This window comes from Salmo salar, chromosome 07 (assembly GCF_965601325.2).
Source record: "Salmo salar chromosome 07, fSalSal1, whole genome shotgun sequence".
NCBI lineage: Eukaryota > Metazoa > Chordata > Actinopteri > Salmoniformes > Salmonidae > Salmo > Salmo salar.
Window position 1 is genome coordinate 63,587,625 of NC_138297.1, and position 26,590 is coordinate 63,614,214.

The following is a 26,590-nucleotide window of genomic DNA, read 5'->3' on the forward strand; positions in this document are numbered from 1 at the left end:
TGATACTGCTCTGATACGGATACTGCTCTGATACTGCTCTGATACTGATACTGCTCTAATACTGCTCTGATACTGATACTGCTCTGATACTGATCTGATACTGATCTGACACTGCTCTAATACTGATACTGATACTGCTCTAATACTGATACTGATACTGCTCTGATACGGATACTGATACTGCTCTGATACTGCTCTGATACTGATCTGACACTGCTCTGATACTGATACTGCTCTGATACTGATACTGATACAATACTGATACAGCTCTGACACTGATACAGCTCTGACACTGATACTGATACTGCTCTGATACTGATACTGCTCTAATACTGATACAGCTCTGATACTGATACTGGCCTGATACTGCTCTGATACTGCTCTGATACTGATACTGCCCTGCTACTGATACTGCTCTAATACTGCTCTGATATTGATCTGATACTGCTACTGCTCTAATACTGCTCTGATACTGCTCTGATATTGATACTGCTCTGATACTGCCTGATACTGCTCTGATACTGCTCTGATACTGCTCTGATACTGCTTGTGATACTGCCCTGCTACTGATACTGCTCTGATACTGATACTGATACTGGCCTGATACTGCTCTGATACTGATACTGCCCTGCTACTGCTCTGCTACTGATACTGCTCTAATACTGATACTGGCCTGATACTGCTCTGATACTGATACTGGCCTGATACTGCTCTGATACTGATACTGCCCTGCTACTGATACTGCTCTAATACTGCTCTGATACTGATACTGCTCTGATACTGCTCTAATACTGCACTGATACTGATACTGCCCTGCTACTGATACTGCTCTAATACTGATACTGCCCTGATACTGCTACTGCTCTGATACTGCTCTAATACTGATACTGCCCTGCTACTGATACTGCTCTAATACTGATACTGCCCTGCTACTGATACTGCTCTGATACTGATACTGCTCTAATACTGATACTGCTCTAATACTGCTCTGATACGCTCTGATATTGATACTGGTCTGATACTGATACTGCTCTAATACTGATACTGCCCTGCTACTGATACTGCTCTGATACTGATACTGGCCTGATACTGCTCTGATACTGCCCTGCTACTGATACTGCTCTAATACTGCTCTGATACTGCTCTGATATTGATACTGCTCTGATACTGATACTGGCCTGATACTGCTCTAATACTGATCTGATACTGCTCTGATATTGATACTGCTCTGATTCTGATACTGATCTGATATTGATACTGCTCTGATTTTAATACTGATCTGATACTGCTCTGATACTGCTCTGATTCTGATACTGCTCTGATACTGATCTGATTCTGATACTGCTCTGATACTGATACTGCTCTGATACTGATCTGATATTGCTCTGATACTGCTCTGATACTGCTCTGATACTGATCTGATTCTGATACTGCTCTGATACTGATACTGCTCTGATACTGATCTGATATTGATACTGATCTGATACTGATACTGCTCTGATACTGATACTGCTCTGATACTGCTCTGATTCTGATCTGATACTGCTCTGATACTGCTCTGATACTGCTCTGATACTGCTCTGATACTGATACAGCTCTGATTCTGATCTGATACTGCTCTGATATTGATTCTGATCTGATACTGCTCTGATATTGATCTGATATTGATACTGCTCTGATATTGATACTGATCTGATATTGATACTGATATTGATACTGCTCTGATATTGATACTGCTCTGATATTGATACTGATCTGATATTGATACTGATCTGATATTGATACTGCTCTGATATTGATACTGATCTGATACTGATCTGATATTGATACTGCTCTGATTCTGATCTGATTCTGATACTGCTCTGATACTGATACTGCCCTGCTACTGCTCTGATATTGATACTGCTCTGATACTGCTCTGATATTGATACTGCTCTGATATTGATACTGCTCTGATATTGATACTGCTCTGATATTGATACTGCTCTGATACTGCTCTGATACTGCTCTGATACTGCTTGTGATACTGCCCTGCTACTGATACTGATACTGATACTGGCCTGATACTGCTCTGATACTGATACTGCCCTGCTACTGATACTGCTCTGATACTGATACTGGCCTGATACTGCTCTGATACTGCTCTGATACTGCTCTGATACTGATACTGCCCTGATACTGCTACTGCTCTGATACTGATACTGGCCTGATACTGCTCTGATACTGCCCTGCTACTGCTCTGCTACTGATACTGCTCTAATACTGATACTGGCCTGATACTGCTCTGATACTGATACTGGCCTGGTACTGATACTGCTCTAATACTGCTCTGATACTGCTACTGCTCTGATACTGCTCTAATACTGCACTGATACTGATACTGCCCTGCTACTGATACTGCTCTAATACTGATACTGCCCTGATACTGCTACTGCTCTGATACTGCTCTAATACTGCACTGATACTGATACTGCCCTGCTACTGCTCTAATACTGATACTGCCCTGCTACTGATACTGCTCTGATACTGATACTGCTCTAATACTGATACTGCTCTAATACTGCTCTGATACTCTCTGATATTGATACTGGTCTGATACTGATACTGCTCTAATACTGATACTGCCCTGCTACTGATACTGCTCTGATACTGATACTGGCCTGATACTGCTCTGATACTGATACTGGCCTGATACTGCTCTGATACTGATACTGCCCTGGTACTGATACTGCTCTGATACTGCTCTGATACTGCTACTGCTCTGATACTGCTCTAATACTGCACTGATACTGATACTGCCCTGCTACTGATACTGCTCTGATACTGATACTGCCCTGATACTGCTACTGCTCTAATACTGATCTGATACTGCTCTGATATTGATACTGCTCTGATTCTGATACTGATCTGATATTGATACTGCTCTGATACTGATCTGATATTGATACTGCTCTGATTTTAATACTGATCTGATACTGCTCTGATACTGCTCTGATTCTGATACTGCTCTGATACTGATCTGATACTGATACTGCTCTGATACTGATACTGCTCTGATACTGATCTGATATTGATACTGATCTGATACGCTCTGTACTTCTGATACTGTCTGATACTGATACTGCTCTGATATGATCTGATATTGATACTGCTCTGATACTGATCTGATACTGATACTGCTCTGATATTGATCTGATCTGTCTGATACTGCTCTGATCTGATCTGATATTGATACTGCTCTGATACTGATCTGATATTGATACTGATCTGATATTGATACTGATCTGATACTGATATTGATACTGATCTGATTCTGATACTGCTCTGATACTGATACTGCTCTGATACTGATCTGATATTGATACTGATCTGATACTGCTCTGATACTGATACTGCTCTGATACTGCTCTGATTCTGATCTGATACTGCTCTGATATCTGATACTGCTCTGATATTGATACTGATCTGATACTTGATACTGCTCTGATATTGATACTGATCTGATATTGATACTGATCTGATACCTCTGACTACTGCATCTGATATTGATACTGATCTGATATTGATACTGATCTGATATTGATACTGATCTGATATTGATACTGATCTGATACTGATCTGATTCTGATACTGATCTGATTCTGATACTGATCTGATTCTGATCTGATCTGATCTGATTCTGATACTGATCTGATAATGCTCTGCTCCGGTCTTCTCACAACACAAAAGATAAAGAAAACCAAAACAAGGGGAGACCACGAGAGTGAAAACACAGAAATGTTTCAGTGAGCTGAGGGTATCCTGTAGCCTAATAGCCCCAGTCTTAAAAGACTGAAAGGAAGTGTGGCTTTCTCTCTATCCTACTTTCTACAGAGGACTATCATTGATTTAAACTAGAGAAGCAATTAGACTGATATTGATGACTAAACCAAAAGGTCATGAATACCAGTTGGAATCCAATTCTAGCCTCCCTCCATTCAATTTAAGCTGCAAACATGTATAATTTGCCCAATTCAAATGCATTGGTAAGAATTGAAGGCTATGCCTGTGTGGTTGTCTCACCGAGGCATCTTAAGATGAATGCACTAACTTTACGACCTGTAAGTGGCTCTGCAGCATCGGCCAAATGACTAAAACGTTCACGTAGAACAAAAGGCACACAATAAACTGCACAACACTGAGCCGATTGCATAACACATTTAGTTCTGATCAGGAGAATGTGGAGAACATAACGATGCACACCAGCAGAACATTGTGGAGGAGAGGTGGTTGCTAGGCAACACCATCAGGAGACAACACAGTATTCCTCACAGCTGATGAGTCCATTAATTAGGATCCTGGCGGTGTAGCGGTACCGTCTGGACCAGAATCATTAGTTGCATCTCCAACTTGTAAACAACGTGAGACAGACATCAGTTAACCTTCACACTTTGACCTTTGCACTGGCCCCCAATTACAGGAAACAACTGTCAGAATGTGGCTAAGGCAGAAACATTCATCTGTATTACCTCATTAGGTCTAGTTCTCATGTGTAACCCTTGACAACACAGTTCATTCATAACATGTAGGGCATAGTCCTGTCACTAAGTGAGGCATCGTTCAGACTCAGAGAAGAACATTAGATATGTACATCCTGAACTTTAGAATACTGCTGCTGGGCCCTTTATCAGACTCAGAGCTCTGTTGTTGACATCTGTGTTAGTGTGTGTACTGACGGTATCTGGCTGGGGTGTTGTAGTAGGTTGCTCTCAGAGTGCTCTTCCAGAATTAGACAGACAGGTCTCCCTTGAAAAATACATTTCTAATGGGATCACCCAGTGTAAATACAGAATCGACATTTGTGCAACCCCCACCAAACCTCTATCCACACCCTAACACCCCCACCAAACCTCTATCCACACCCTAACACCCCTACCAAACCTCTATCCACACCCTAACACCCCCACCAAACCTCTATCCACACCCTAACACCCCCACCAAACCTCTATCCACACCCTAACACCCCCACCAAACCTCTATCCACACCCTAACACCCCCACCAAACCTCTATCCACACCCTAACACCCCCACCAAACCTCTATCCACACCCTAACACCCATACCAAACCTTTATCCACACCCTAACACCCCCACCAACCCTCTATCCACACCCTAACACCCCTACCAAACCTCTATCCACACCCTAACACCCCCACCAAACCTCTATCCACACCCTAACACCCCCACCAAACCTCTATCCACACCCTAACACCCCACCAAACCTTTATCCACACCCTAACACCCCCACCAAACCTCTATCCACACCCTAACACCCCCACCAAACCTCTATCCACACCCTAACACCCCCCACCAAACCTCTATCCACACCCTAACACCAATACCAAACCTCTATCCACACCCTAACACCCATACCAAACCTCTATCCACACCCTAACACCCCCTCCACCTCTATCCACACCCTAACACCCCCACCAAACCTCTATCCACACCCTAACACCCCCACCAAACCTCTATCCACACCCTAACACCCCCACCAACCTCTATCCACACCCTAACACCCCCACCAACCTCTATCCACATCCTAACACCCCCACCAAACCTCTATCCACACCCTAACACCAATACCAAACCTCTATCCACACCCTAACACCCATACCAAACCTCTATCCACACCCTAACACCCATACCAAACCTTTATCCACACCCTAACACCCCCACCAAACCTCTATCCACACCCTAACACCCCTACCAAACCTCTATCCACACCCTAACACCCCCACCAAACCTCTATCCACACCCTAACACCCCCACCAAACCTCTATCCACACCCTAACACCCCCACCAACCTCTATCCACACCCTAACACCCCCACCAACCTCTATCCACACCCTAACACCCCCACCAAACCTCTATCCACACCCTAACACCCCCACCAAACCCTAACACCCCACCACCGCTGCTTTCATGTTCCCTTTACACGCTCCTGTAGGATTTGTCATGCCATCACACAGACAGACACATATCACTTCACAGCAGTGGAGGACAGCTCATAATAATGGCCAGAATGGTGTGAACGGAATTGATACCATTCAGTTCACTCCATTCCAGACATTATCATGAGCCGTCCTCCCTCAGCAGCCTCCACTGCTTCACGCGCTCCTGTAGGATGTGTAATGCCATCCATTGTATTTCTCCAGAGAGAGAAATAGGGAACATTCCAGAGTGAGACCAGGCCAGGTTAAAACTCAGCCCGACAGGATGAATGATCACTGCACACGCAATCACACACACCTAACAACAGTGGTATGGTTACAATTCACAGTGTGATACCACACAATCCACTCACACAGGGTAATGATCTAAATACGGAACACATGCAATCTCAGTCACTCCCCCCCAACCCAACAATAGGGTCATGGTTGGGGTCAGGGAACACATGCAATCTCAGTCACTCCCCCCCAACCAACAATAGGGTCATGGTTGGGTTAGAGAACACATGCAATCTCAGTCACTCCCCCCCAACCCAACAATAGGGTCATGGTTGGGGTAAGGGAACACATGCAATCTCAGTCACTCCCCCCCAACCCAACAATAGGGTCATGGTTGGGGTTAGGGAACACATGCAATCTCAGTCACTCCCCCCCCAACCCAACAATAGGGTCATGGTTGGGGTTAGGGAACACATGCAATCTCAGTCACTCCCCCCCCAACCCAACAATAGGGTCATGGTTGGGGTAAGGGAACACATGCAATCTCAGTCACTCCCCCCCAACCCAACAATAGGGTCATGGTTGGGGTAAGGGAACACATGCAATCTCAGTCACTCCCCCCCAACCCAACAATAGTGTCATGGTTGGGGTCAGGGAACACATGCAATCTCAGTCACTCCCCCCCCAACCCAACAATAGGGTCATGGTTGGGGTTAGGGAACACATGCAATCTCAGCACCCCCCCCACCCAAGAATTGAGGCATTGTGGGGTTGAGAATCCTTGCATAAAATTTACACACCTCCAACCCACAGTGGGTCATGGTTAGGGTTCAGGGAACGTCACAAGCAACCTCAGACAATCCCCCAATATTCTTCCATCAACTATGCCTGATTCCTCATGTGTTTGGTTCTGGTGACCATTTCAGTTGTTCTTGTATGAGGCTATAATGTGTCCTCTGACATACTACTATGCAAATGGAACTCTATTCCCTATATAGTGCACTACTTTTGACCAGAGCCTTATGGAACCAGGTCAAAAGTAGTGCACTAATAGGGTATAGGGTGCCATTTGAGAGACAACCGTATACCGCTGTGTTACGTGGGTAGGGTTGATTGGGGTGATTCTCATTTGACTGGGAGGAGGGAGTGTCGTCATGGAAGGTCAGGACTCAATGGGGATAAACAACAACGTAACAAATCAATTCTGCAATTGGAAAAAACTATTCATCACAGAGGACACTCCTCATTCTTCCATGAAACCTCTATTATAGACCTCTGTGTGTGTTGTGTGTGTGGGGGGTTTAAGGTTGTCGTAGACTATCACTTCAGCTTTAATAGACATCAGTACAGATCAGATGATATGATCATGTATATAGTGTAGTTATGAGACACAGCTTCAATAGACAACACAACAACAGAAACCTGTTTCAATGACATTTTCATTCTTACACAGTCCACCTACAGGGCCGCTGCAGGAGAAAGGAATTAGGTGGTTCTGATTCATTATAAAGCTAATACCATGAACTCTTCAATGAAATATTATTCAAAACCACATATCAAACCATTTACATTTGATCCCTTACAGAGCTCTTAAGATAAGAACAATGTGACAATTTACAAAGTGCATGATTTCATTAATCTGTGAAAAAAGGCATAATTACATGTTTTATTCCATTCTACTTCACATGCCTAGTTCAAGTTTGAAGCATTTAAAGTTACTGAACATGGGAATGAGGTGACACCAATGTCAGTTACTTACATTCATATTTACAGTAATTACAAGAATGAGTTGCTAATAACAGACCCTGGATATCTGACATAGCAGTACATGTTAAGTCAGTAGTTGTCAAAAACACCTTCCCTGCAAAACCTGCACTCTTAAATCAAAACAGTAAATGGCTGTGCCTGTCTACCATTCACACCATTATGGCTGTTTACACAGGCAGCCCAATTCAGGTATTTAGCCCAATTATTGGCAAAAGATTTGATCTGATTTTTAGGGGGGGCAAAATATTAGAATTGGGCTGCCTGTGTAAACAGCCTATGTTCTCATCACAGTGGTGCACAGTGGTGCTTTATTTAGGAGCAGTCAAAAGGTTGATTCCTTCAGCCCTACCAGCCAAACCCCTACCAGCCAAACCCCTACCAGCCAAACCCCTACCAGCCAAACCCCTTTCATAAACACTACAACAGATCCTTCTGTACCACCTCTCACAGCTCAAAGGCAACAACATCCTGCCTGAGCTGCAGAAATTCAAATGGACCGCAGTCATATCACATGATCTACATCAAGCAGATATGGAGTCCAGAGGAGGCTGGTGGGAGGAGCTATAGGAGGACAGGCTCATTGTAATGGCTGGAATGAAAAAATGGAACGGAATCAAACATATGGAAACCACATTTAACTCGGTTCCATTTATTCCATTCCAACCATTACAATGAGCCTTTCCTCCTATAGCTTCTTCCACCAGCCTCCACTGATGGAGTCATATCAAAGCACATTATGTTTATTTTCAAGTGGAAATGAGTTTCTCAGCAGCTACCGCCTGCAGTGCCTTTTTGAACTTTAACCTCTGCAGGTCTCTTCCAATAGTTTGGGGATGAAGGGCAAGCCCTCGTACATGTCAGACCTTTACAGCTCCTATATTATCTTCATAATCAGTCTAAATTAGTGTCCCTCAGCCTGTCTGACCTTTCACCTCTAGACGTCCCCTACAGTTTGGAGATTAAGGGCAAGCCCTCGTACATGTCGGCCTTCAGTTTGCACCATTCAGCCAGCCTCTGGATGGCGCTCTTCTCCAGAGCCAGCACCGACGCTGCCTTGTTCAGCTTGGCTTCGTTCCTCTCCAGGTAGCGAGTTCCTTCCTCCTGCAGGAAGGTGAGCCTCTCCGGGCGGCTCTCGTCCAATGGGATGTCCTCGCTCATGTAGGGGTTGAAACGGAAGTAGGTGTTGGGTGGAAGGAGGGCGTCCAGCATGATGTGGACCTCTGACGGGGAGAGAAGAGGTGAGGGAGGTTAGGTCATGTTGCTGGAGTACAGTTAAATCATTTTATATCTTGATAGCTATCATGTTGTTAGTGTAGCTAGTTTAGAGGTAGAGGAAGCAGCTGTCTGGGAGAAGGAGAGAGCATGACGTGGACTTCTGATGAGGGAGACAAAGTTAGTCCATATGTCACTGGTTTATTATGACTTCCTACTTTATAGAGATCCATCAAGTTGTTAATAGTGCCATCACCCGCACACACTGACTAAACATCACTCAGACTGACCATCTACACAGGTAGGCATCAGAGAGAGGTCAAGTACTGGGGAGCTGATGAATGAGAGGAATCAGAGAGAGGTCAAGTACTGGGGAGCTGATGAATGAGAGGAATCAGAGAGAGGTCAAGTACTGGGGAGCTGATGAATGAGAGGAATCAGAGAGGTCAAGTACTGGGGAGCTGATGAATGAGAGGAATCAGAGAGAGGTCAAGTACTGGGGAGCTGATGAATGAGAGGAATCAGAGAGAGGTCAAGTACTGGGGAGCTGATGAATGAGAGGAATCAGAGAGAGGTCAAGTACTGGGGAGCTGATGAATGAGAGGAATCAGAGAGAGGTCAAGTACTGGGGAGCTGATGAATGAGAGGAATCAGAGAGAGGTCAAGTACTGGGGAGCTGATGAATGAGAGGAATCAGAGAGGTCAAGTACTGGGGAGCTGATGAATGAGAGGAATCAGAGAGAGGTCAAGTACTGGGGAGCTGATGAATGAGAGGAATCAGAGAGAGGTCAAGTACTGGGGAGCTGATGAATGAGAGGAATCAGAGAGAGGTCAAGTACTGGGGAGCTGATGAATGAGAGGAATCAGAGAGGTCAAGTACTGGGGAGCTGATGAATGAGAGGAATCAGAGAGGTCAAGTACTGGGGAGCTGATGAATGAGAGGAATCAGAGAGAGGTCAAGTACTGGGGAGCTGATGAATGAGAGGAATCAGAGAGGTCAAGTACTGGGGAGCTGATGAATGAGAGGAATCAGAGAGAGGTCAAGTACTGGGGAGCTGATGAATGAGAGGAATCAGAGAGAGGTCAAGTACTGGGGAGCTGATGAATGAGAGGAATCAGAGAGAGGTCAAGTACTGGGGAGCTGATGAATGAGAGGAATCAGAGAGGTCAAGTACTGGGGAGCTGATGAATGAGAGGAATCAGAGAGAGGTCAAGTACTGGGGAGCTGATGAATGAGAGGAATCAGAGAGGTCAAGTACTGGGGAGCTGATGAATGAGAGGAATCAGAGAGGTCAAGTACTGGGGAGCTGATGAATGAGAGGAATCAGAGAGAGGTCAAGTACTGGGGAGCTGATGAATGAGAGGAATCAGAGAGAGGTCAAGTACTGGGGAGCTGATGAATGAGAGGAATCAGAGAGATCAAGTACTGGGGAGCTGATGAATGAGAGGAATCAGAGAGGTCAAGTACTGGGGAGCTGATGAATGAGAGGAATCAGAGAGGTCAAGTACTGGGGAGCTGATGAATGAGAGGAATCAGAGAGGTCAAGTACTGGGGAGCTGATGAATGAGAGGAATCAGAGAGAGGTCAAGTACTGGGGAGCTGATGAATGAGAGGAATCAGAGAGAGGTCAAGTACTGGGGAGCTGATGAATGAGAGGAATCAGAGAGGTCAAGTACTGGGGAGCTGATGAATGAGAGGAATCAGAGAGGTCAAGTACTGGGGAGCTGATGAATGAGAGGAATCAGAGAGGTCAAGTACTGGGGAGCTGATGAATGAGAGGAATCAGAGAGAGGTCAAGTACTGGGGAGCTGATGAATGAGAGGAATCAGAGAGGTCAAGTACTGGGGAGCTGATGAATGAGAGGAATCAGAGAGGTCAAGTACTGGGGAGCTGATGAATGAGAGGAATCAGAGAGGTCAAGTACTGGGGAGCTGATGAATGAGAGGAATCAGAGAGAGGTCAAGTACTGGGGAGCTGATGAATGAGAGGAATCAGAGAGGTCAAGTACTGGGGAGCTGATGAATGAGAGGAATCAGAGAGGTCAAGTACTGGGGAGCTGATGAATGAGAGGAATCAGAGAGAGGTCAAGTACTGGGGAGCTGATGAATGAGAGGAATCAGAGAGGTCAAGTACTGGGGAGCTGATGAATGAGAGGAATCAGAGAGGTCAAGTACTGGGGAGCTGATGAATGAGAGGAATCAGAGAGGTCAAGTACTGGGGAGCTGATGAATGAGAGGAATCAGAGAGGTCAAGTACTGGGGAGCTGATGAATGAGAGGAATCAGAGAGAGGTCAAGTACTGGGGAGCTGATGAATGAGAGGAATCAGAGAGAGGTCAAGTACTGGGGAGCTGATGAATGAGAGGAATCAGAGAGAGGTCAAGTACTGGGGAGCTGATGAATGAGAGGAATCAGAGAGAGGTCAAGTACTGGGGAGCTGATGAATGAGAGGAATCAGAGAGAGGTCAAGTACTGGGGAGCTGATGAATGAGAGGAATCAGAGAGAGGTCAAGTACTGGGGAGCTGATGAATGAGAGGAATCAGAGAGGTCAAGTACTGGGGAGCTGATGAATGAGAGGAATCAGAGAGGTCAAGTACTGGGGAGCTGATGAATGAGAGGAATCAGAGAGAGGTCAAGTACTGGGGAGCTGATGAATGAGAGGAATCAGAGAGAGGTCAAGTACTGGGGAGCTGATGAATGAGAGGAATCAGAGAGGTCAAGTACTGGGGAGCTGATGAATGAGAGGAATCAGAGAGGTCAAGTACTGGGGAGCTGATGAATGAGAGGAATCAGAGAGAGGTCAAGTACTGGGGAGCTGATGAATGAGAGGAATCAGCGAGAGATCAAGTACTGGGGAGCTGATGAATGAGAGGAATCAGAGAGAGGTCAAGTACTGGGGAGCTGATGAATGAGAGGAATCAGAGAGGTCAAGTACTGGGGAGCTGATGAATGAGAGGAATCAGAGAGGTCAAGTACTGGGGAGCTGATGAATGAGAGGAATCAGAGAGAGGTCAAGTACTGGGGAGCTGATGAATGAGAGGAATCAGAGAGGTCAAGTACTGGGGAGCTGATGAATGAGAGGAATCAGAGAGGTCAAGTACTGGGGAGCTGATGAATGAGAGGAATCAGAGAGGTCAAGTACTGGGGAGCTGATGAATGAGAGGAATCAGAGAGGTCAAGTACTGGGGAGCTGATGAATGAGAGGAATCAGAGAGGTCAAGTACTGGGGAGCTGATGAATGAGAGGAATCAGAGAGAGGTCAAGTACTGGGGAGCTGATGAATGAGAGGAATCAGAGAGGTCAAGTACTGGGGAGCTGATGAATGAGAGGAATCAGAGAGGTCAAGTACTGGGGAGCTGATGAATGAGAGGAATCAGAGAGGTCAAGTACTGGGGAGCTGATGAATGAGAGGAATCAGAGAGAGGTCAAGTACTGGGGAGCTGATGAATGAGAGGAATCAGAGAGGTCAAGTACTGGGGAGCTGATGAATGAGAGGAATCAGAGAGGTCAAGTACTGGGGAGCTGATGAATGAGAGGAATCAGAGAGGTCAAGTACTGGGGAGCTGATGAATGAGAGGAATCAGAGAGGTCAAGTACTGGGGAGCTGATGAATGAGAGGAATCAGAGAGGTCAAGTACTGGGGAGCTGATGAATGAGAGGAATCAGAGAGGTCAAGTACTGGGGAGCTGATGAATGAGAGGAATCAGAGAGGTCAAGTACTGGGGAGCTGATGAATGAGAGGAATCAGAGAGAGGTCAAGTACTGGGGAGCTGATGAATGAGAGGAATCAGAGAGGTCAAGTACTGGGGAGCTGATGAACTTGATGTGCTGAGATGTGTAGGTCAAAATGAAATCATTGAAGGAGTGACTGAAATACAGCATGAGACAAAACAATGGTCTTCCAACCCCCTAACAGGGACTACATGCAGCGAATGATTCACTTAATGAGATTCACAGAAAACAATTGACATCCAACTACATGCAGTGTCTGTTTTAGTGAAGCACGTCTCTGACTGACTGACTGACTGACTGGCTGACTGGCTGGCTGACTGGCTGGCTGACTGGTTGGCTGACTTTAATCTGATGTTAGAAATAACCTAATGTGGTTTCATCCCTGTCAAAGGACAGATGTGGACAGTGGACAAACTATACACACACCAACTACACACACCACACACACTCCATGGTCCTCTGTGTGACCCACCCTCTGTGTCTGTAGCACTGCTGATGACGTTGGTGATCTTGGCTTTGAGACTGGTGGAGGTGGTGTTGTTCTTGTTGACGGTCTCATAGCGACCCGTACCCAGGGAGACAACACACTGCACTGGGGTGTTGGGCCACAGCAGCTTACACTCATGGATGGCCAACGCTGTGGGGTTGTTGATGAGGAGACCACCATCCTGGAAACACAGAGACAATCTGACTTTAGAAAATACCACAAGGACTTTAGACAGACCGCTAAGTTGTTAAACTGTTTACATACTGCTTTACTCATCTCATATGTATATACTATATTCTATTGTATTTTAGTCTATGCCACTCCGACATTGCTCATTCCTAATATTTATATATTCCTTAATTACATTATTTTACTTTTAGGTTTGTGTTTATTGGTAGATATTACTGCACTATTGAAGCTAGGAACACAAGCATTTAGCTACACCTGCAATAACATCTGCTAATGTGACCAATACAATCTGATTTGATTTAATGTTTATGTCTGCATTCTTATCTTGTATGTAAAAGGTACATGACATTAAGCTTGGTAAATGTACTGGTAAATGTCTAATAATATTGAGGTAGAACATAGTAAATCACCATGTCCTAGTACATAATGTCTGAGGTAGAACATAGTAAATCACCACCATGTCCTAGTACATAATGTCTGAGGTAGAACATAGTAAATCACCACCATGTCCTAGTACATAATGTCTGAGGTAGAACATAGTAAATCATCACCATGTCCTAGTACATAATGTCTGAGGTAGAACATAGTAAATCACCACCATGTCCTAGTACATAATGTCTGAGGTAGAACATAGTAAATCACCACCATCTCCTAGTACATAATGTCTGAGGTAGAACATAGTAAATCACCATGTCCTAGTACATAATGTCTGAGGTAGAACATAGTAAATCACCACCATGTCCTAGTACATAATGTCTGAGGTAGAACATAGTAAATCACCACCATGTCCTAGTACATAATGTCTGAGGTAGAACATAGTAAATCACCATGTCCTAGTACATAATGTCTGAGGTAGAACATAGTAAATCACCATGTCCTAGTACATAATGTCTGAGGTAGAACATAGTAAATCACCATGTCCTAGTACATAATGTCTGAGGTAGAACATAGTAAATCACCACCATGTCCTAGTACATAATGTCTGAGGTAGAACATAGTAAATCATCACCATGTCCTAGTACATAATGTCTGAGGTAGAACATAGTAAATCATCACCATGTCCTAGTACATAATGTCTGAGGTAGAACATAGTAAATCACCACCATGTCCTAGTACATAATGTCTGAGGTAGAACATAGTAAATCACCACCATGTCCTAGTACATAATGTCTGAGGTAGAACATAGTAAATCACCACCATGTCCTAGTACATAATGTCTGAGGTAGAACATAGTAAATCACCACCATGTCCTAGTACATAATGTCTGAGGTAGAACATAGTAAATCACCACCATGTCCTAGTACATAATGTCTGAGGTAGAACATAGTAAATCACCACCATGTCCTAGTACATAATGTCTGAGGTAGAACATAGTAAATCACCACCATGTCCTAGTACATAATGTCTGAGGTAGAACATAGTAAATCACCACCATGTCCTAGTACATAATGTCTGAGGTAGAACATAGTAAATCACCACCATGTCCTAGTACATAATGTCTGAGGTAGAACATAGTAAATCACCACCATGTCCTAGTACATAATGTCTGAGGTAGAACATAGTAAATCACCACCATGTCCTAGTACATAATGTCTGAGGTAGAACATAGTAAATCACCACCATGTCCTAGTACATAATGTCTGAGGTAGAACATAGTAAATCACCACCATGTCCTAGTACATAATGTCTGAGGTAGAACATAGTAAATCACCATGTCCTAGTACATAATGTCTGAGGTAGAACATAGTAAATCACCACCATGTCCTAGTACATAATGTCTGAGGTAGAACATAGTAAATCACCATGTCCTAGTACATAATGTCTGAGGTAGAACATAGTAAATCACCATGTCCTAGTACATAATGTCTGAGGTAGAACATAGTAAATCACCATGTCCTAGTACATAATGTCTGAGGTAGAACATAGTAAATCACCACCATGTCCTAGTACATAATGTCTGAGGTAGAACATAGTAAATCACCACCATGTCCTAGTACATAATGTCTGAGGTAGAACATAGTAAATCATCACCATGTCCTAGTACATAATGTCTGAGGTAGAACATAGTAAATCACCACCATGTCCTAGTACATAATGTCTGAGGTAGAACATAGTAAATCACCACCATGTCCTAGTACATAATGTCTGAGGTAGAACATAGTAAATCACCACCATGTCCTAGTACATAATGTCTGAGGTAGAACATAGTAAATCACCACCATGTCCTAGTACATAATGTCTGAGGTAGAACATAGTAAATCACCACCATGTCCTAGTACATAATGTCTGAGGTAGAACATAGTAAATCACCACCATGTCCTAGTACATAATGTCTGAGGTAGAACATAGTAAATCACCACCATGTCCTAGTACATAATGTCTGAGGTAGAACATAGTAAATCACCACCATGTCCTAGTACATAATGTCTGAGGTAGAACATAGTAAATCATCACCATGTCCTAGTACATAATGTCTGAGGTAGAACATAGTAAATCACCATGTCCTAGTACATAATGTCTGAGGTAGAACATAGTAAATCACCATGTCCTAGTACATAATGTCTGAGGTAGAACATAGTAAATCACCACCATGTCCTAGTACATAATGTCTGAGGTAGAACATAGTAAATCACCACCATGTCCTAGTACATAATGTCTGAGGTAGAACATAGTAAATCACCACCATGTCCTAGTACATAATGTCTGAGGTAGAACATAGTAAATCACCACCATGTCCTAGTACATAATGTCTGAGGTAGAACATAGTAAATCATCACCATGTCCTAGTACATAATGTCTGAGGTAGAACATAGTAAATCATCACCATGTCCTAGTACATAATGTCTGAGGTAGAACATAGTAAATCACCATGTCCTAGTACATAATGTCTGAGGTAGAACATAGTAAATCACCATGTCCTAGTACATAATGTCTGAGGTAGAACATAGTAAATCACCATGTCCTAGTACATAATGTCTGAGGTAGAACATAGTAAATCACCACCATGTCCTAGTACATAATGTCTGAGGTAGAACATAGTAAATCACCACCATGTCCTAGTACATAATGTCTGAGGTAGAACATAGTAAATCACCATGTCCTAGTACATAATGTCTGAGGTAGAACATAGTAAATCACCACCATGTCCTAGTACATAATGTCTGAGGTAGAACATAGTAAATCACCATGTCCTAGTACATAATGTCTGAGGTAGAACATAGGAAATCACCATGTCCTAGTACATAATGTCTGAGGTAGAACATAGTAAATCATCACCATGTCCTAGTACATAATGTCTGAGGTAGAACATAGTAAATCACCACCATGTCCTAGTACATAATGTCTGAGGTAGAACATAGTAAATCACCACCATGTCCTAGTACATAATGTCTGAGGTAGAACATAGTAAATCACCACCATGTCCTAGTACATAATGTCTGAGGTAGAACATAGTAAATCACCACCATGTCCTAGTACATAATGTCTGAGGTAGAACATAGTAAATCACCACCATGTCCTAGTACATAATGTCTGAGGTAGAACATAGTAAATCACCACCATGTCCTAGTACATAATGTCTGAGGTAGAACATAGTAAATCACCATGTCCTAGTACATAATGTCTGAGGTAGAACATAGTAAATCACCACCATGTCCTAGTACATAATGTCTGAGGTAGAACATAGTAAATCACCACCATGTCCTAGTACATAATGTCTGAGGTAGAACATAGTAAATCACCACCATGTCCTAGTACATAATGTCTGAGGTAGAACATAGTAAATCATCACCATGTCCTAGTACATAATGTCTGAGGTAGAACATAGTAAATCATCACCATGTCCTAGTACATAATGTCTGAGGTAGAACATAGTAAATCACCACCATGTCCTAGTACATAATGTCTGAGGTAGAACATAGTAAATCACCACCATGTCCTAGTACATAATGTCTGAGGTAGAACATAGTAAATCACCACCATGTCCTAGTACATAATGTCTGAGGTAGAACATAGTAAATCACCATGTCCTAGTACATAATGTCTGAGGTAGAACATAGTAAATCACCACCATGTCCTAGTACATAATGTCTGAGGTAGAACATAGTAAATCACCACCATGTCCTAGTACATAATGTCTGAGGTAGAACATAGTAAATCACCACCATGTCCTAGTACATAATGTCTGAGGTAGAACATAGTAAATCACCACCATGTCCTAGTACATAATGTCTGAGGTAGAACATAGTAAATCACCACCATGTCCTAGTACATAATGTCTGAGGTAGAACATAGTAAATCACCATGTCCTAGTACATAATGTCTGAGGTAGAACATAGTAAATCACCACCATGTCCTAGTACATAATGTCTGAGGTAGAACATAGTAAATCATCACCATGTCCTAGTACATAATGTCTGAGGTAGAACATAGTAAATCATCACCATGTCCTAGTACATAATGTCTGAGGTAGAACATAGTAAATCACCACCATGTCCTAGTACATAATGTCTGAGGTAGAACATAGTAAATCACCACCATGTCCTAGTACATAATGTCTGAGGTAGAACATAGTAAATCACCACCATGTCCTAGTACATAATGTCTGAGGTAGAACATAGTAAATCATCACCATGTCCTAGTACATAATGTCTGAGGTAGAACATAGTAAATCATCACCATGTCCTAGTACATAATGTCTGAGGTAGAACATAGTAAATCACCACCATGTCCTAGTACATAATGTCTGAGGTAGAACATAGTAAATCACCACCATGTCCTAGTACATAATGTCTGAGGTAGAACATAGTAAATCACCATGTCCTAGTACATAATGTCTGAGGTAGAACATAGTAAATCACCACCATGTCCTAGTACATAATGTCTGAGGTAGAACATAGTAAATCACTCACCATGTCCTAGTACATAATGTCTGAGGTAGAACATAGTAAATCATCCACCATGGTCCTAGTACATAATGTCTGAGGTAGAACATAGTAAATCATCCACCATGTCCTAGTACATAATGTCTGAGGTAGAACATAGTAAATCATCCACCATGTCCTAGTACATAATGTCTGAGGTAGAACATAGTAAATCACCACCATGTCACTAGTACATAATGTCTGAGGTAGAACATAGTAAATCATCACCATGTCCTAGTACATAATGTGTCTTTATGACTCCAATAGACAAGCATGCATCATTACAAACCAGCGCACGCTAGAAGATGTGAAAAATAGGTTTAGCATCAAGCATGTCTTCAGGGGGAGGAGTGACCAGAATACAGCTTCCACAGCTGCCTTGAAGTGTGCCAATTACCCTGAGGTATACCTGGAGTTACTGAGTGATAGAGAATGTGTGTGTCTCCTCTCCTTGTCAGCAGTCCTCCAGCAGCTCGTTTCCAGAGTCATGTGAGGTCAAGGTTTAATGAAACGCCCCAGGCCCTGATCAATGCTGCTCTGTATCTAAACACCAGGTCTGTTTAATGAAACGCCCCAGGCCCTGATCAATGCTGCTCTGTATCTAAACACCAGGTCTGTTTAATGAAACGCCCCAGGCCCTGATCAATGCTGCTCTGTATCTAAACACCAGGTCTGTTTAATGAAACGCCCCAGGCCCTGATCAATGCTGCTCTGCTTCTAAACACCAGGTCTGTTTAATGAAACGCCCCAGGCCCTGATCAATGCTGCTCTGCTTCTAAACACCAGGTCTGTTTAATGAAACGCCCCAGGCCCTGATCAATGCTGCTCTGCTTCTAAACACCAGGTCTGTTTAATGAAACGCCCCAGGCCCTGATCAATGCTGCTCTGCATCTAAACACCAGGCCTGTTTAATGAAACGCCCCAGGCCCTGATCAATGCTGCTCTGCTTCTAAACACCAGGTCTGTTTAATGAAACGCCCCAGGCCCTGATCAATGCTGCTCTGCATCTAAACACCAGGCCTGTTTAAGCTGCCTGACCTGGGACTACGAGGCTGTTCTACTGGCCCACCAGGCTTGTGGAAACACGTTCCTAGCGACCCCTCCAGGGCTGGTGAGAAGTGGTACACAGTCGAATACACCCCAGAGATGAATAGAGTCTGCTTGCCTGTAGGGTGATAGTGGTCTGAATAACAAGGAGTTAAACGTATGGTAGAAATGTCTTTCTGACCAGGCCAACAAAAGGGAAACAACAAGTGTATTACACATACAGGGTAGGATAGCTCAATTACCTCAATGTTGTACAATCACCTCAACAGAGTCGGTGCTCCACAGTATAAAGAGGCTTTGAGACGGTACAATTAATTATTCACGTCTCATTTCCAGAAGCAGTTGTGAATGTCAGCGGCTGCAGACAGACAAGATTAGCCAGACAGAGGCTAAGTAAGGGCTCTCTCTCACTCACAGACACACAGACACACACACACACACACACACACACACTTACTTGAGAGTGTGTGTGTCAGGCTACTCTGTGTGCTCCAGACACTAGCTGAGCAGTGACCTTGTCTTGGCAAGGCCAGGTTTAGTCTTTTTACTTATTTCTTCCCTCTCTCTTAGCTACCCTCTCCAAGTCCACTTACTCTGGGACTTCATCCACTAAGTATGCGTCCAAAATGGCACCCTATTTCCTATATAGTGCACTACTTCTGAGAGCCCTATGGGCCCTGGTAATAAGTAATGCACTACATAGGGAATAGGGTGTAATTTGGAATGCAGTCTGGGTGAAGGGTTTTCAAACTGGGCTGTTTGGATAGGATTAAACTGCTAAAACAATGATCTACTCATGGTGAACTGTGGGAGAGAGTGTGGCTCACAATAAGGCCTTGACTCCTGCTGACTGCAGGTCAAAGGTCATTTCCACTCTGTGGGGGTCGGAGCTACAACAGCTCCCTGGGCTAAGCCTCTCTCTCAACAACCTCACTGGCTTCTCACTACAGAGACACTAAAGAGAAACAACACAATGAGTCTCCAGTGTTGCCATGGCGTTATATCCAGCACTGCCTCTTCTAAAAACACTCCAGGAATTGGAATAAGGAAGTGGGCCCTGACTGGCATGAAAGTGTCACTATTTGGGCTTTCAATCTAGAGGAAATGTCAGTCAACAGTGATAGTGAACATATTACAAGACAATTCTCAGTGCTAACTGTTGTTTTTTAATTAGGTGATTATTTGTTGTTCCTCAGGCTCTTGAGACCTGTTAACCAACAAGCCAAAGTGATTCTCCTGTTGTGCATCATCGTGACTAAGCAGAGATTTCATGGCACCTTAATGCGTCTTGACACTTCGCTGCAGGCCTCATGATTAAACACTAAACTAGCCAAATAAAACCTTGCCTGTTTGCATTTAAACTGTGACCAGATCACTGGTCTTTATGTTATCATGATACAGTATGACCCTGGTACAGTATGTCCCTGGTACAGTGTGACCAGATCACTGGTCTTTATGTTATCATGATACAGTATGTCCCTGGTACAGTGTGACCAGATCCCTGGTCTTTATGTTATCATGATACAGTATGACCCTGGTACAGTATGTCCCTGGTACAGTGTGACCAGATCACTGGTCTTTATGTTATCATGATACAGTATGTCCCTGGTACAGTGTGACCAGATCACTGGTCTTTATATTATCATGATACAGTATGTCCCTGGTACAGTGTGACCAGATCACTGGTCTTTATATTATCATGATACAGTATGTCCCTGGTACAGTGTGACCAGATCACTGGTCTTTATATTATCATGATACAGTATGTCCCTGGTACAGTGTGACCAGATCCCTGGTCTTTATGTTATCATGATACAGTATGTCCCTGGTACAGTATGACCAGATCACTGGTCTTTATGTTATCATGATACAGTATGTCCCTGGTACAGTGTGACCAGATCCCTGGTCTTTATATTATCATGATACAGTATGTCCCTGGTACAGTATGACCCTGGTACAGTGTGACCAGATCACTGGTCTTTATATTATCATGATACAGTATGTCCCTGGTACAGTGTGACCAGATCACTGGTCTTTATGTTATCATGATACAGTATGTCCCTGGTACAGTGTGACCCTGGTACAGTGTGACCAGATCACTGGTCTTTATGTTATCATGATACAGTATGTCCCTGGTACAGTATGACCAGATCACTGGTCTTTATGTTATCATGATACAGTATGACCCTGGTACAGTGTGACCAGATCCCTGGTCTTTATATTATCATGATACAGTATGTCCCTGGTACAGTGTGACCAGATCACTGGTCTTTATGTTATCATGATACAGTATGTCCCTGGTACAGTGTGACCAGATCACTGGTCTTTATGTTATCATGATACAGTATGTCCCTGGTACAGTATGACCCTGGTACAGTATGACCAGATCACTGGTCTTTATGTTATCATGATACAGTATGTCCCTGGTACAGTATGACCCTGGTACAGTGTGACCAGATCACTGGTCTTTATATTATCATGATACAGTATGTCCCTGGTACAGTGTGACCAGATCCCTGGTCTTTATGTTATCATGATACAGTATGTCCCTGGTACAGTGTGACCAGATCACTGGTCTTTATGTTATCATGATACAGTATGTCCCTGGTACAGTGTGACCAGATCCCTGGTCTTTATGTTATCATGATACAGTATGTCCCTGGTACAGTATGTCCCTGGTACAGTGTGACCAGATCACTGGTCTTTATGTTATCATGATACAGTATGTCCCTGGTACAGTATGACCAGATCACTGGTCTTTATGTTATCATGATACAGTATGTCCCTGGTACAGTATGACCCTGGTACAGTGTGACCAGATCACTGGTCTTTATGTTATCATGATACAGTATGTCCCTGGTACAGTGTGACCAGATCACTGGTCTTTATGTTATCATGATACAGTATGTCCCTGGTACAGTGTGACCAGATCACTGGTCTTTATGTTATCATGATACAGTATGTCCCTGGTACAGTGTGACCAGATCACTGGTCTTTATGTTATCATGATACAGTATGTCCCTGGTACAGTATGTCCCTGGTACAGTATGACCAGATCACTGGTCTTTATGTTATCATGATACAGTATGTCCCTGGTACAGTATGACCCTGGTACAGTGTGACCAGATCACTGGTCTTTATGTTATCATGATACAGTATGTCCCTGGTACAGTGTGACCAGATCACTGGTCTTTATGTTATCATGATACAGTATGTCCCTGGTACAGTATGACCAGATCACTGGTCTTTATGTTATCATGATACAGTATGTCCCTGGTACAGTATGACCAGATCACTGGTCTTTATATTATCATGATACAGTATGTCCCTGGTACAGTATGACCAGATCCCTGGTCTTTATGTTATCATGATACAGTATGTCCCTGGTACAGTATGACCAGATCACTGGTCTTTATGTTATCATGATACAGTATGTCCCTGGTACAGTGTGACCAGATCCCTGGTCTTTATATTATCATGATACAGTATGTCCCTGGTACAGTGTGACCAGATCACTGGTCTTTATGTTATCATGATACAGTATGTCCCTGGTACAGTATGACCAGATCACTGGTCTTTATGTTATCATGATACAGTATGTCCCTGGTACAGTGTGACCAGATCACTGGTCTTTATGTTATCATGATACAGTATGTCCCTGGTACAGTATGACCCTGGTACAGTGTGACCAGATCACTGGTCTTTATGTTATCATGATACAGTATGTCCCTGGTACAGTATGACCCTGGTACAGTGTGACCAGATCACTGGTCTTTATGTTATCATGATACAGTATGTCCCTGGTACAGTGTGACCAGATCCCTGGTCTTTATGTTATCATGATACAGTATGTCCCTGGTACAGTATGACCCTGGTACAGTGTGACCAGATCACTGGTCTTTATGTTATCATGATACAGTATGTCCCTGGTACAGTGTGACCAGATCACTGGTCTTTATGTTATCATGATACAGTATGTCCCTGGTACAGTGTGACCAGATCCCTGGTCTTTATGTTATCATGATACAGTATGTCCCTGGTACAGTATGACCCTGGTACAGTGTGACCAGATCACTGGTCTTTATGTTATCATGATACAGTATGTCCCTGGTACAGTATGACCCTGGTACAGTATGACCAGATCACTGGTCTTTATGTTATCATGATACAGTATGTCCCTGGTACAGTGTGACCAGATCACTGGTCTTTATGTTATCATGATACAGTATGTCCCTGGTACAGTGTGACCAGATCACTGGTCTTTATGTTATCATGATACAGTATGTCCCTGGTACAGTATGTCCCTGGTACAGTGTGACCAGATCACTGGTCTTTATGTTATCATGATACAGTATGACCCTGGTACAGTATGACCCTGGTACAGTGTGACCAGATCACTGGTCTTTATGTTATCATGATACAGTATGTCCCTGGTACAGTGTGACCAGATCACTGGTCTTTATGTTATCATGATACAGTATGTCCCTGGTACAGTATGACCAGATCACTGGTCTTTATGTTATCATGATACAGTATGTCCCTGGTACAGTATGACCAGATCACTGGTCTTTATATTATCATGATACAGTATGTCCCTGGTACAGTATGACCAGATCCCTGGTCTTTATGTTATCATGATACAGTATGTCCCTGGTACAGTATGACCAGATCACTGGTCTTTATGTTATCATGATACAGTATGTCCCTGGTACAGTGTGACCAGATCCCTGGTCTTTATATTATCATGATACAGTATGTCCCTGGTACAGTGTGACCAGATCACTGGTCTTTATGTTATCATGATACAGTATGTCCCTGGTACAGTATGACCAGATCACTGGTCTTTATGTTATCATGATACAGTATGTCCCTGGTACAGTGTGACCAGATCACTGGTCTTTATGTTATCATGATACAGTATGACCCTGGTACAGTATGACCCTGGTACAGTGTGACCAGATCACTGGTCTTTATGTTATCATGATACAGTATGTCCCTGGTACAGTATGACCCTGGTACAGTGTGACCAGATCACTGGTCTTTATGTTATCATGATACAGTATGTCCCTGGTACAGTGTGACCAGATCCCTGGTCTTTATGTTATCATGATACAGTATGTCCCTGGTACAGTATGACCCTGGTACAGTGTGACCAGATCACTGGTCTTTATGTTATCATGATACAGTATGTCCCTGGTACAGTGTGACCAGATCACTGGTCTTTATGTTATCATGATACAGTATGTCCCTGGTACAGTGTGACCAGATCCCTGGTCTTTATGTTATCATGATACAGTATGTCCCTGGTACAGTATGACCCTGGTACAGTGTGACCAGATCACTGGTCTTTATGTTATCATGATACAGTATGTCCCTGGTACAGTATGACCCTGGTACAGTATGACCAGATCACTGGTCTTTATGTTATCATGATACAGTATGTCCCTGGTACAGTGTGACCAGATCACTGGTCTTTATGTTATCATGATACAGTATGTCCCTGGTACAGTATGACCAGATCACTGGTCTTTATGTTATCATGATACAGTATGTCCCTGGTACAGTGTGACCAGATCACTGGTCTTTATGTTATCATGATACAGTATGTCCCTGGTACAGTATGTCCCTGGTACAGTGTGACCAGATCACTGGTCTTTATGTTATCATGATACAGTATGTCCCTGGTACAGTGTGACCAGATCCCTGGTCTTTATATTATCATGATACAGTATGTCCCTGGTACAGTATGTCCCTGGTACAGTGTGACCAGATCCCTGGTCTTTATGTTATCATGATACAGTATGTCCCTGGTACAGTGTGACCAGATCACTGGTCTTTATGTTATCATGATACAGTATGTCCCTGGTACAGTGTGACCAGATCCCTGGTCTTTATGTTATCATGATACAGTATGTCCCTGGTACAGTATGACCCTGGTACAGTGTGACCAGATCACTGGTCTTTATGTTATCATGATACAGTATGTCCCTGGTACAGTATGACCAGATCCCTGGTCTTTATGTTATCATGATACAGTATGTCCCTGGTACAGTATGTCCCTGGTACAGTATGACCAGATCCCTGGTCTTTATGTTATCATGATACAGTATGTCCCTGGTACAGTGTGACCAGATCCCTGGTCTTTATGTTATCATGATACAGTATGTCCCTGGTACAGTATGACCCTGGTACAGTGTGACCAGATCCCTGGTCTTTATGTTATCATGATACAGTATGTCCCTGGCAAACTAACATGCTGAAGGTAACAAGGTAACTAGCACACAAGCTGTGAAGGAAGTTCTATAGAACCACAGTACAGTGCTGTTCAGTGCCTCTGTCAAAATAACAACCAAGCTTTGTTCTGGTACCTTAGAGTTAGAGGACTCTAGATGGATAAAACTCGTGTTGGCATGGCCATTGCGGGCTTCCACAATTTTAAAGAAGTCTGGGTGGGACTTCCTATGGGTTAAGGAAGGATCACATGATTCCATCTGGGTCATCAGGAGGGATCAGCGAATGAATTATACTCATGAGGTGTGGACACTTTCAGTTTGTTAGCTAAATCATAGAAGTAGTAGAAGAAAATGGACTGCTTCAAAATGGAGATGGCCTCGATGGCGCTGCCTGTGCACTCACAGACACCATAATGGCACATATATAAAGATATCTCTATCTATCCATGTGGGCACCTTACAATTATTACCAGGAAGTACAGACAGGAAACTGTCATTTTCAAATGATATACAAGACAAAGAAAACATATACAAGACAAAAAAATAAAAAAATAACGTTATTTATACAAGTGAGAACATATTCTGCTTTGCAAGGACAACCTGTCAAAAAGGTCATATTAACTTATCACCAAAACCCTTTTAACGGCTGATCCAATTGTCTTGCAATGACTCCAGCTGAGGAGAAGAGGGTAAACTGCTGAGAGGAAAGCCCCAATTACACATGAGGACCTGATCAATGGTCCTGGGAATCCTCTGTTTCTCAGTAAGACAGACAGGGACAGAGCCCTCTTTA

At 43.4% G+C, this 26,590-nt stretch overlaps 1 protein-coding gene across 2 annotated transcripts in view; it reads right to left on the reverse strand.

The window, feature by feature from the left end:
- Window positions 1-7,629: 7,629 nt before the first annotated feature.
- The window catches only part of LOC106596512 (calcium-independent phospholipase A2-gamma), a 40,275-nt gene continuing 21,314 nt past the window's right edge, over window positions 7,630-26,590 (reverse strand). For both annotated transcript variants that reach the window (XM_082977881.1, XM_082977880.1), the window contains exons 8-9: window positions 13,392-13,587; window positions 7,630-9,195 (exon numbers count right to left, since the gene is read on the reverse strand). In XM_082977881.1, the coding sequence (XP_082834007.1) occupies window positions 8,921-9,195; window positions 13,392-13,587 (471 nt within the window). In that variant the 3' untranslated portion in view covers window positions 7,630-8,920. The remainder of the gene's footprint in view (window positions 9,196-13,391; window positions 13,588-26,590) is intronic.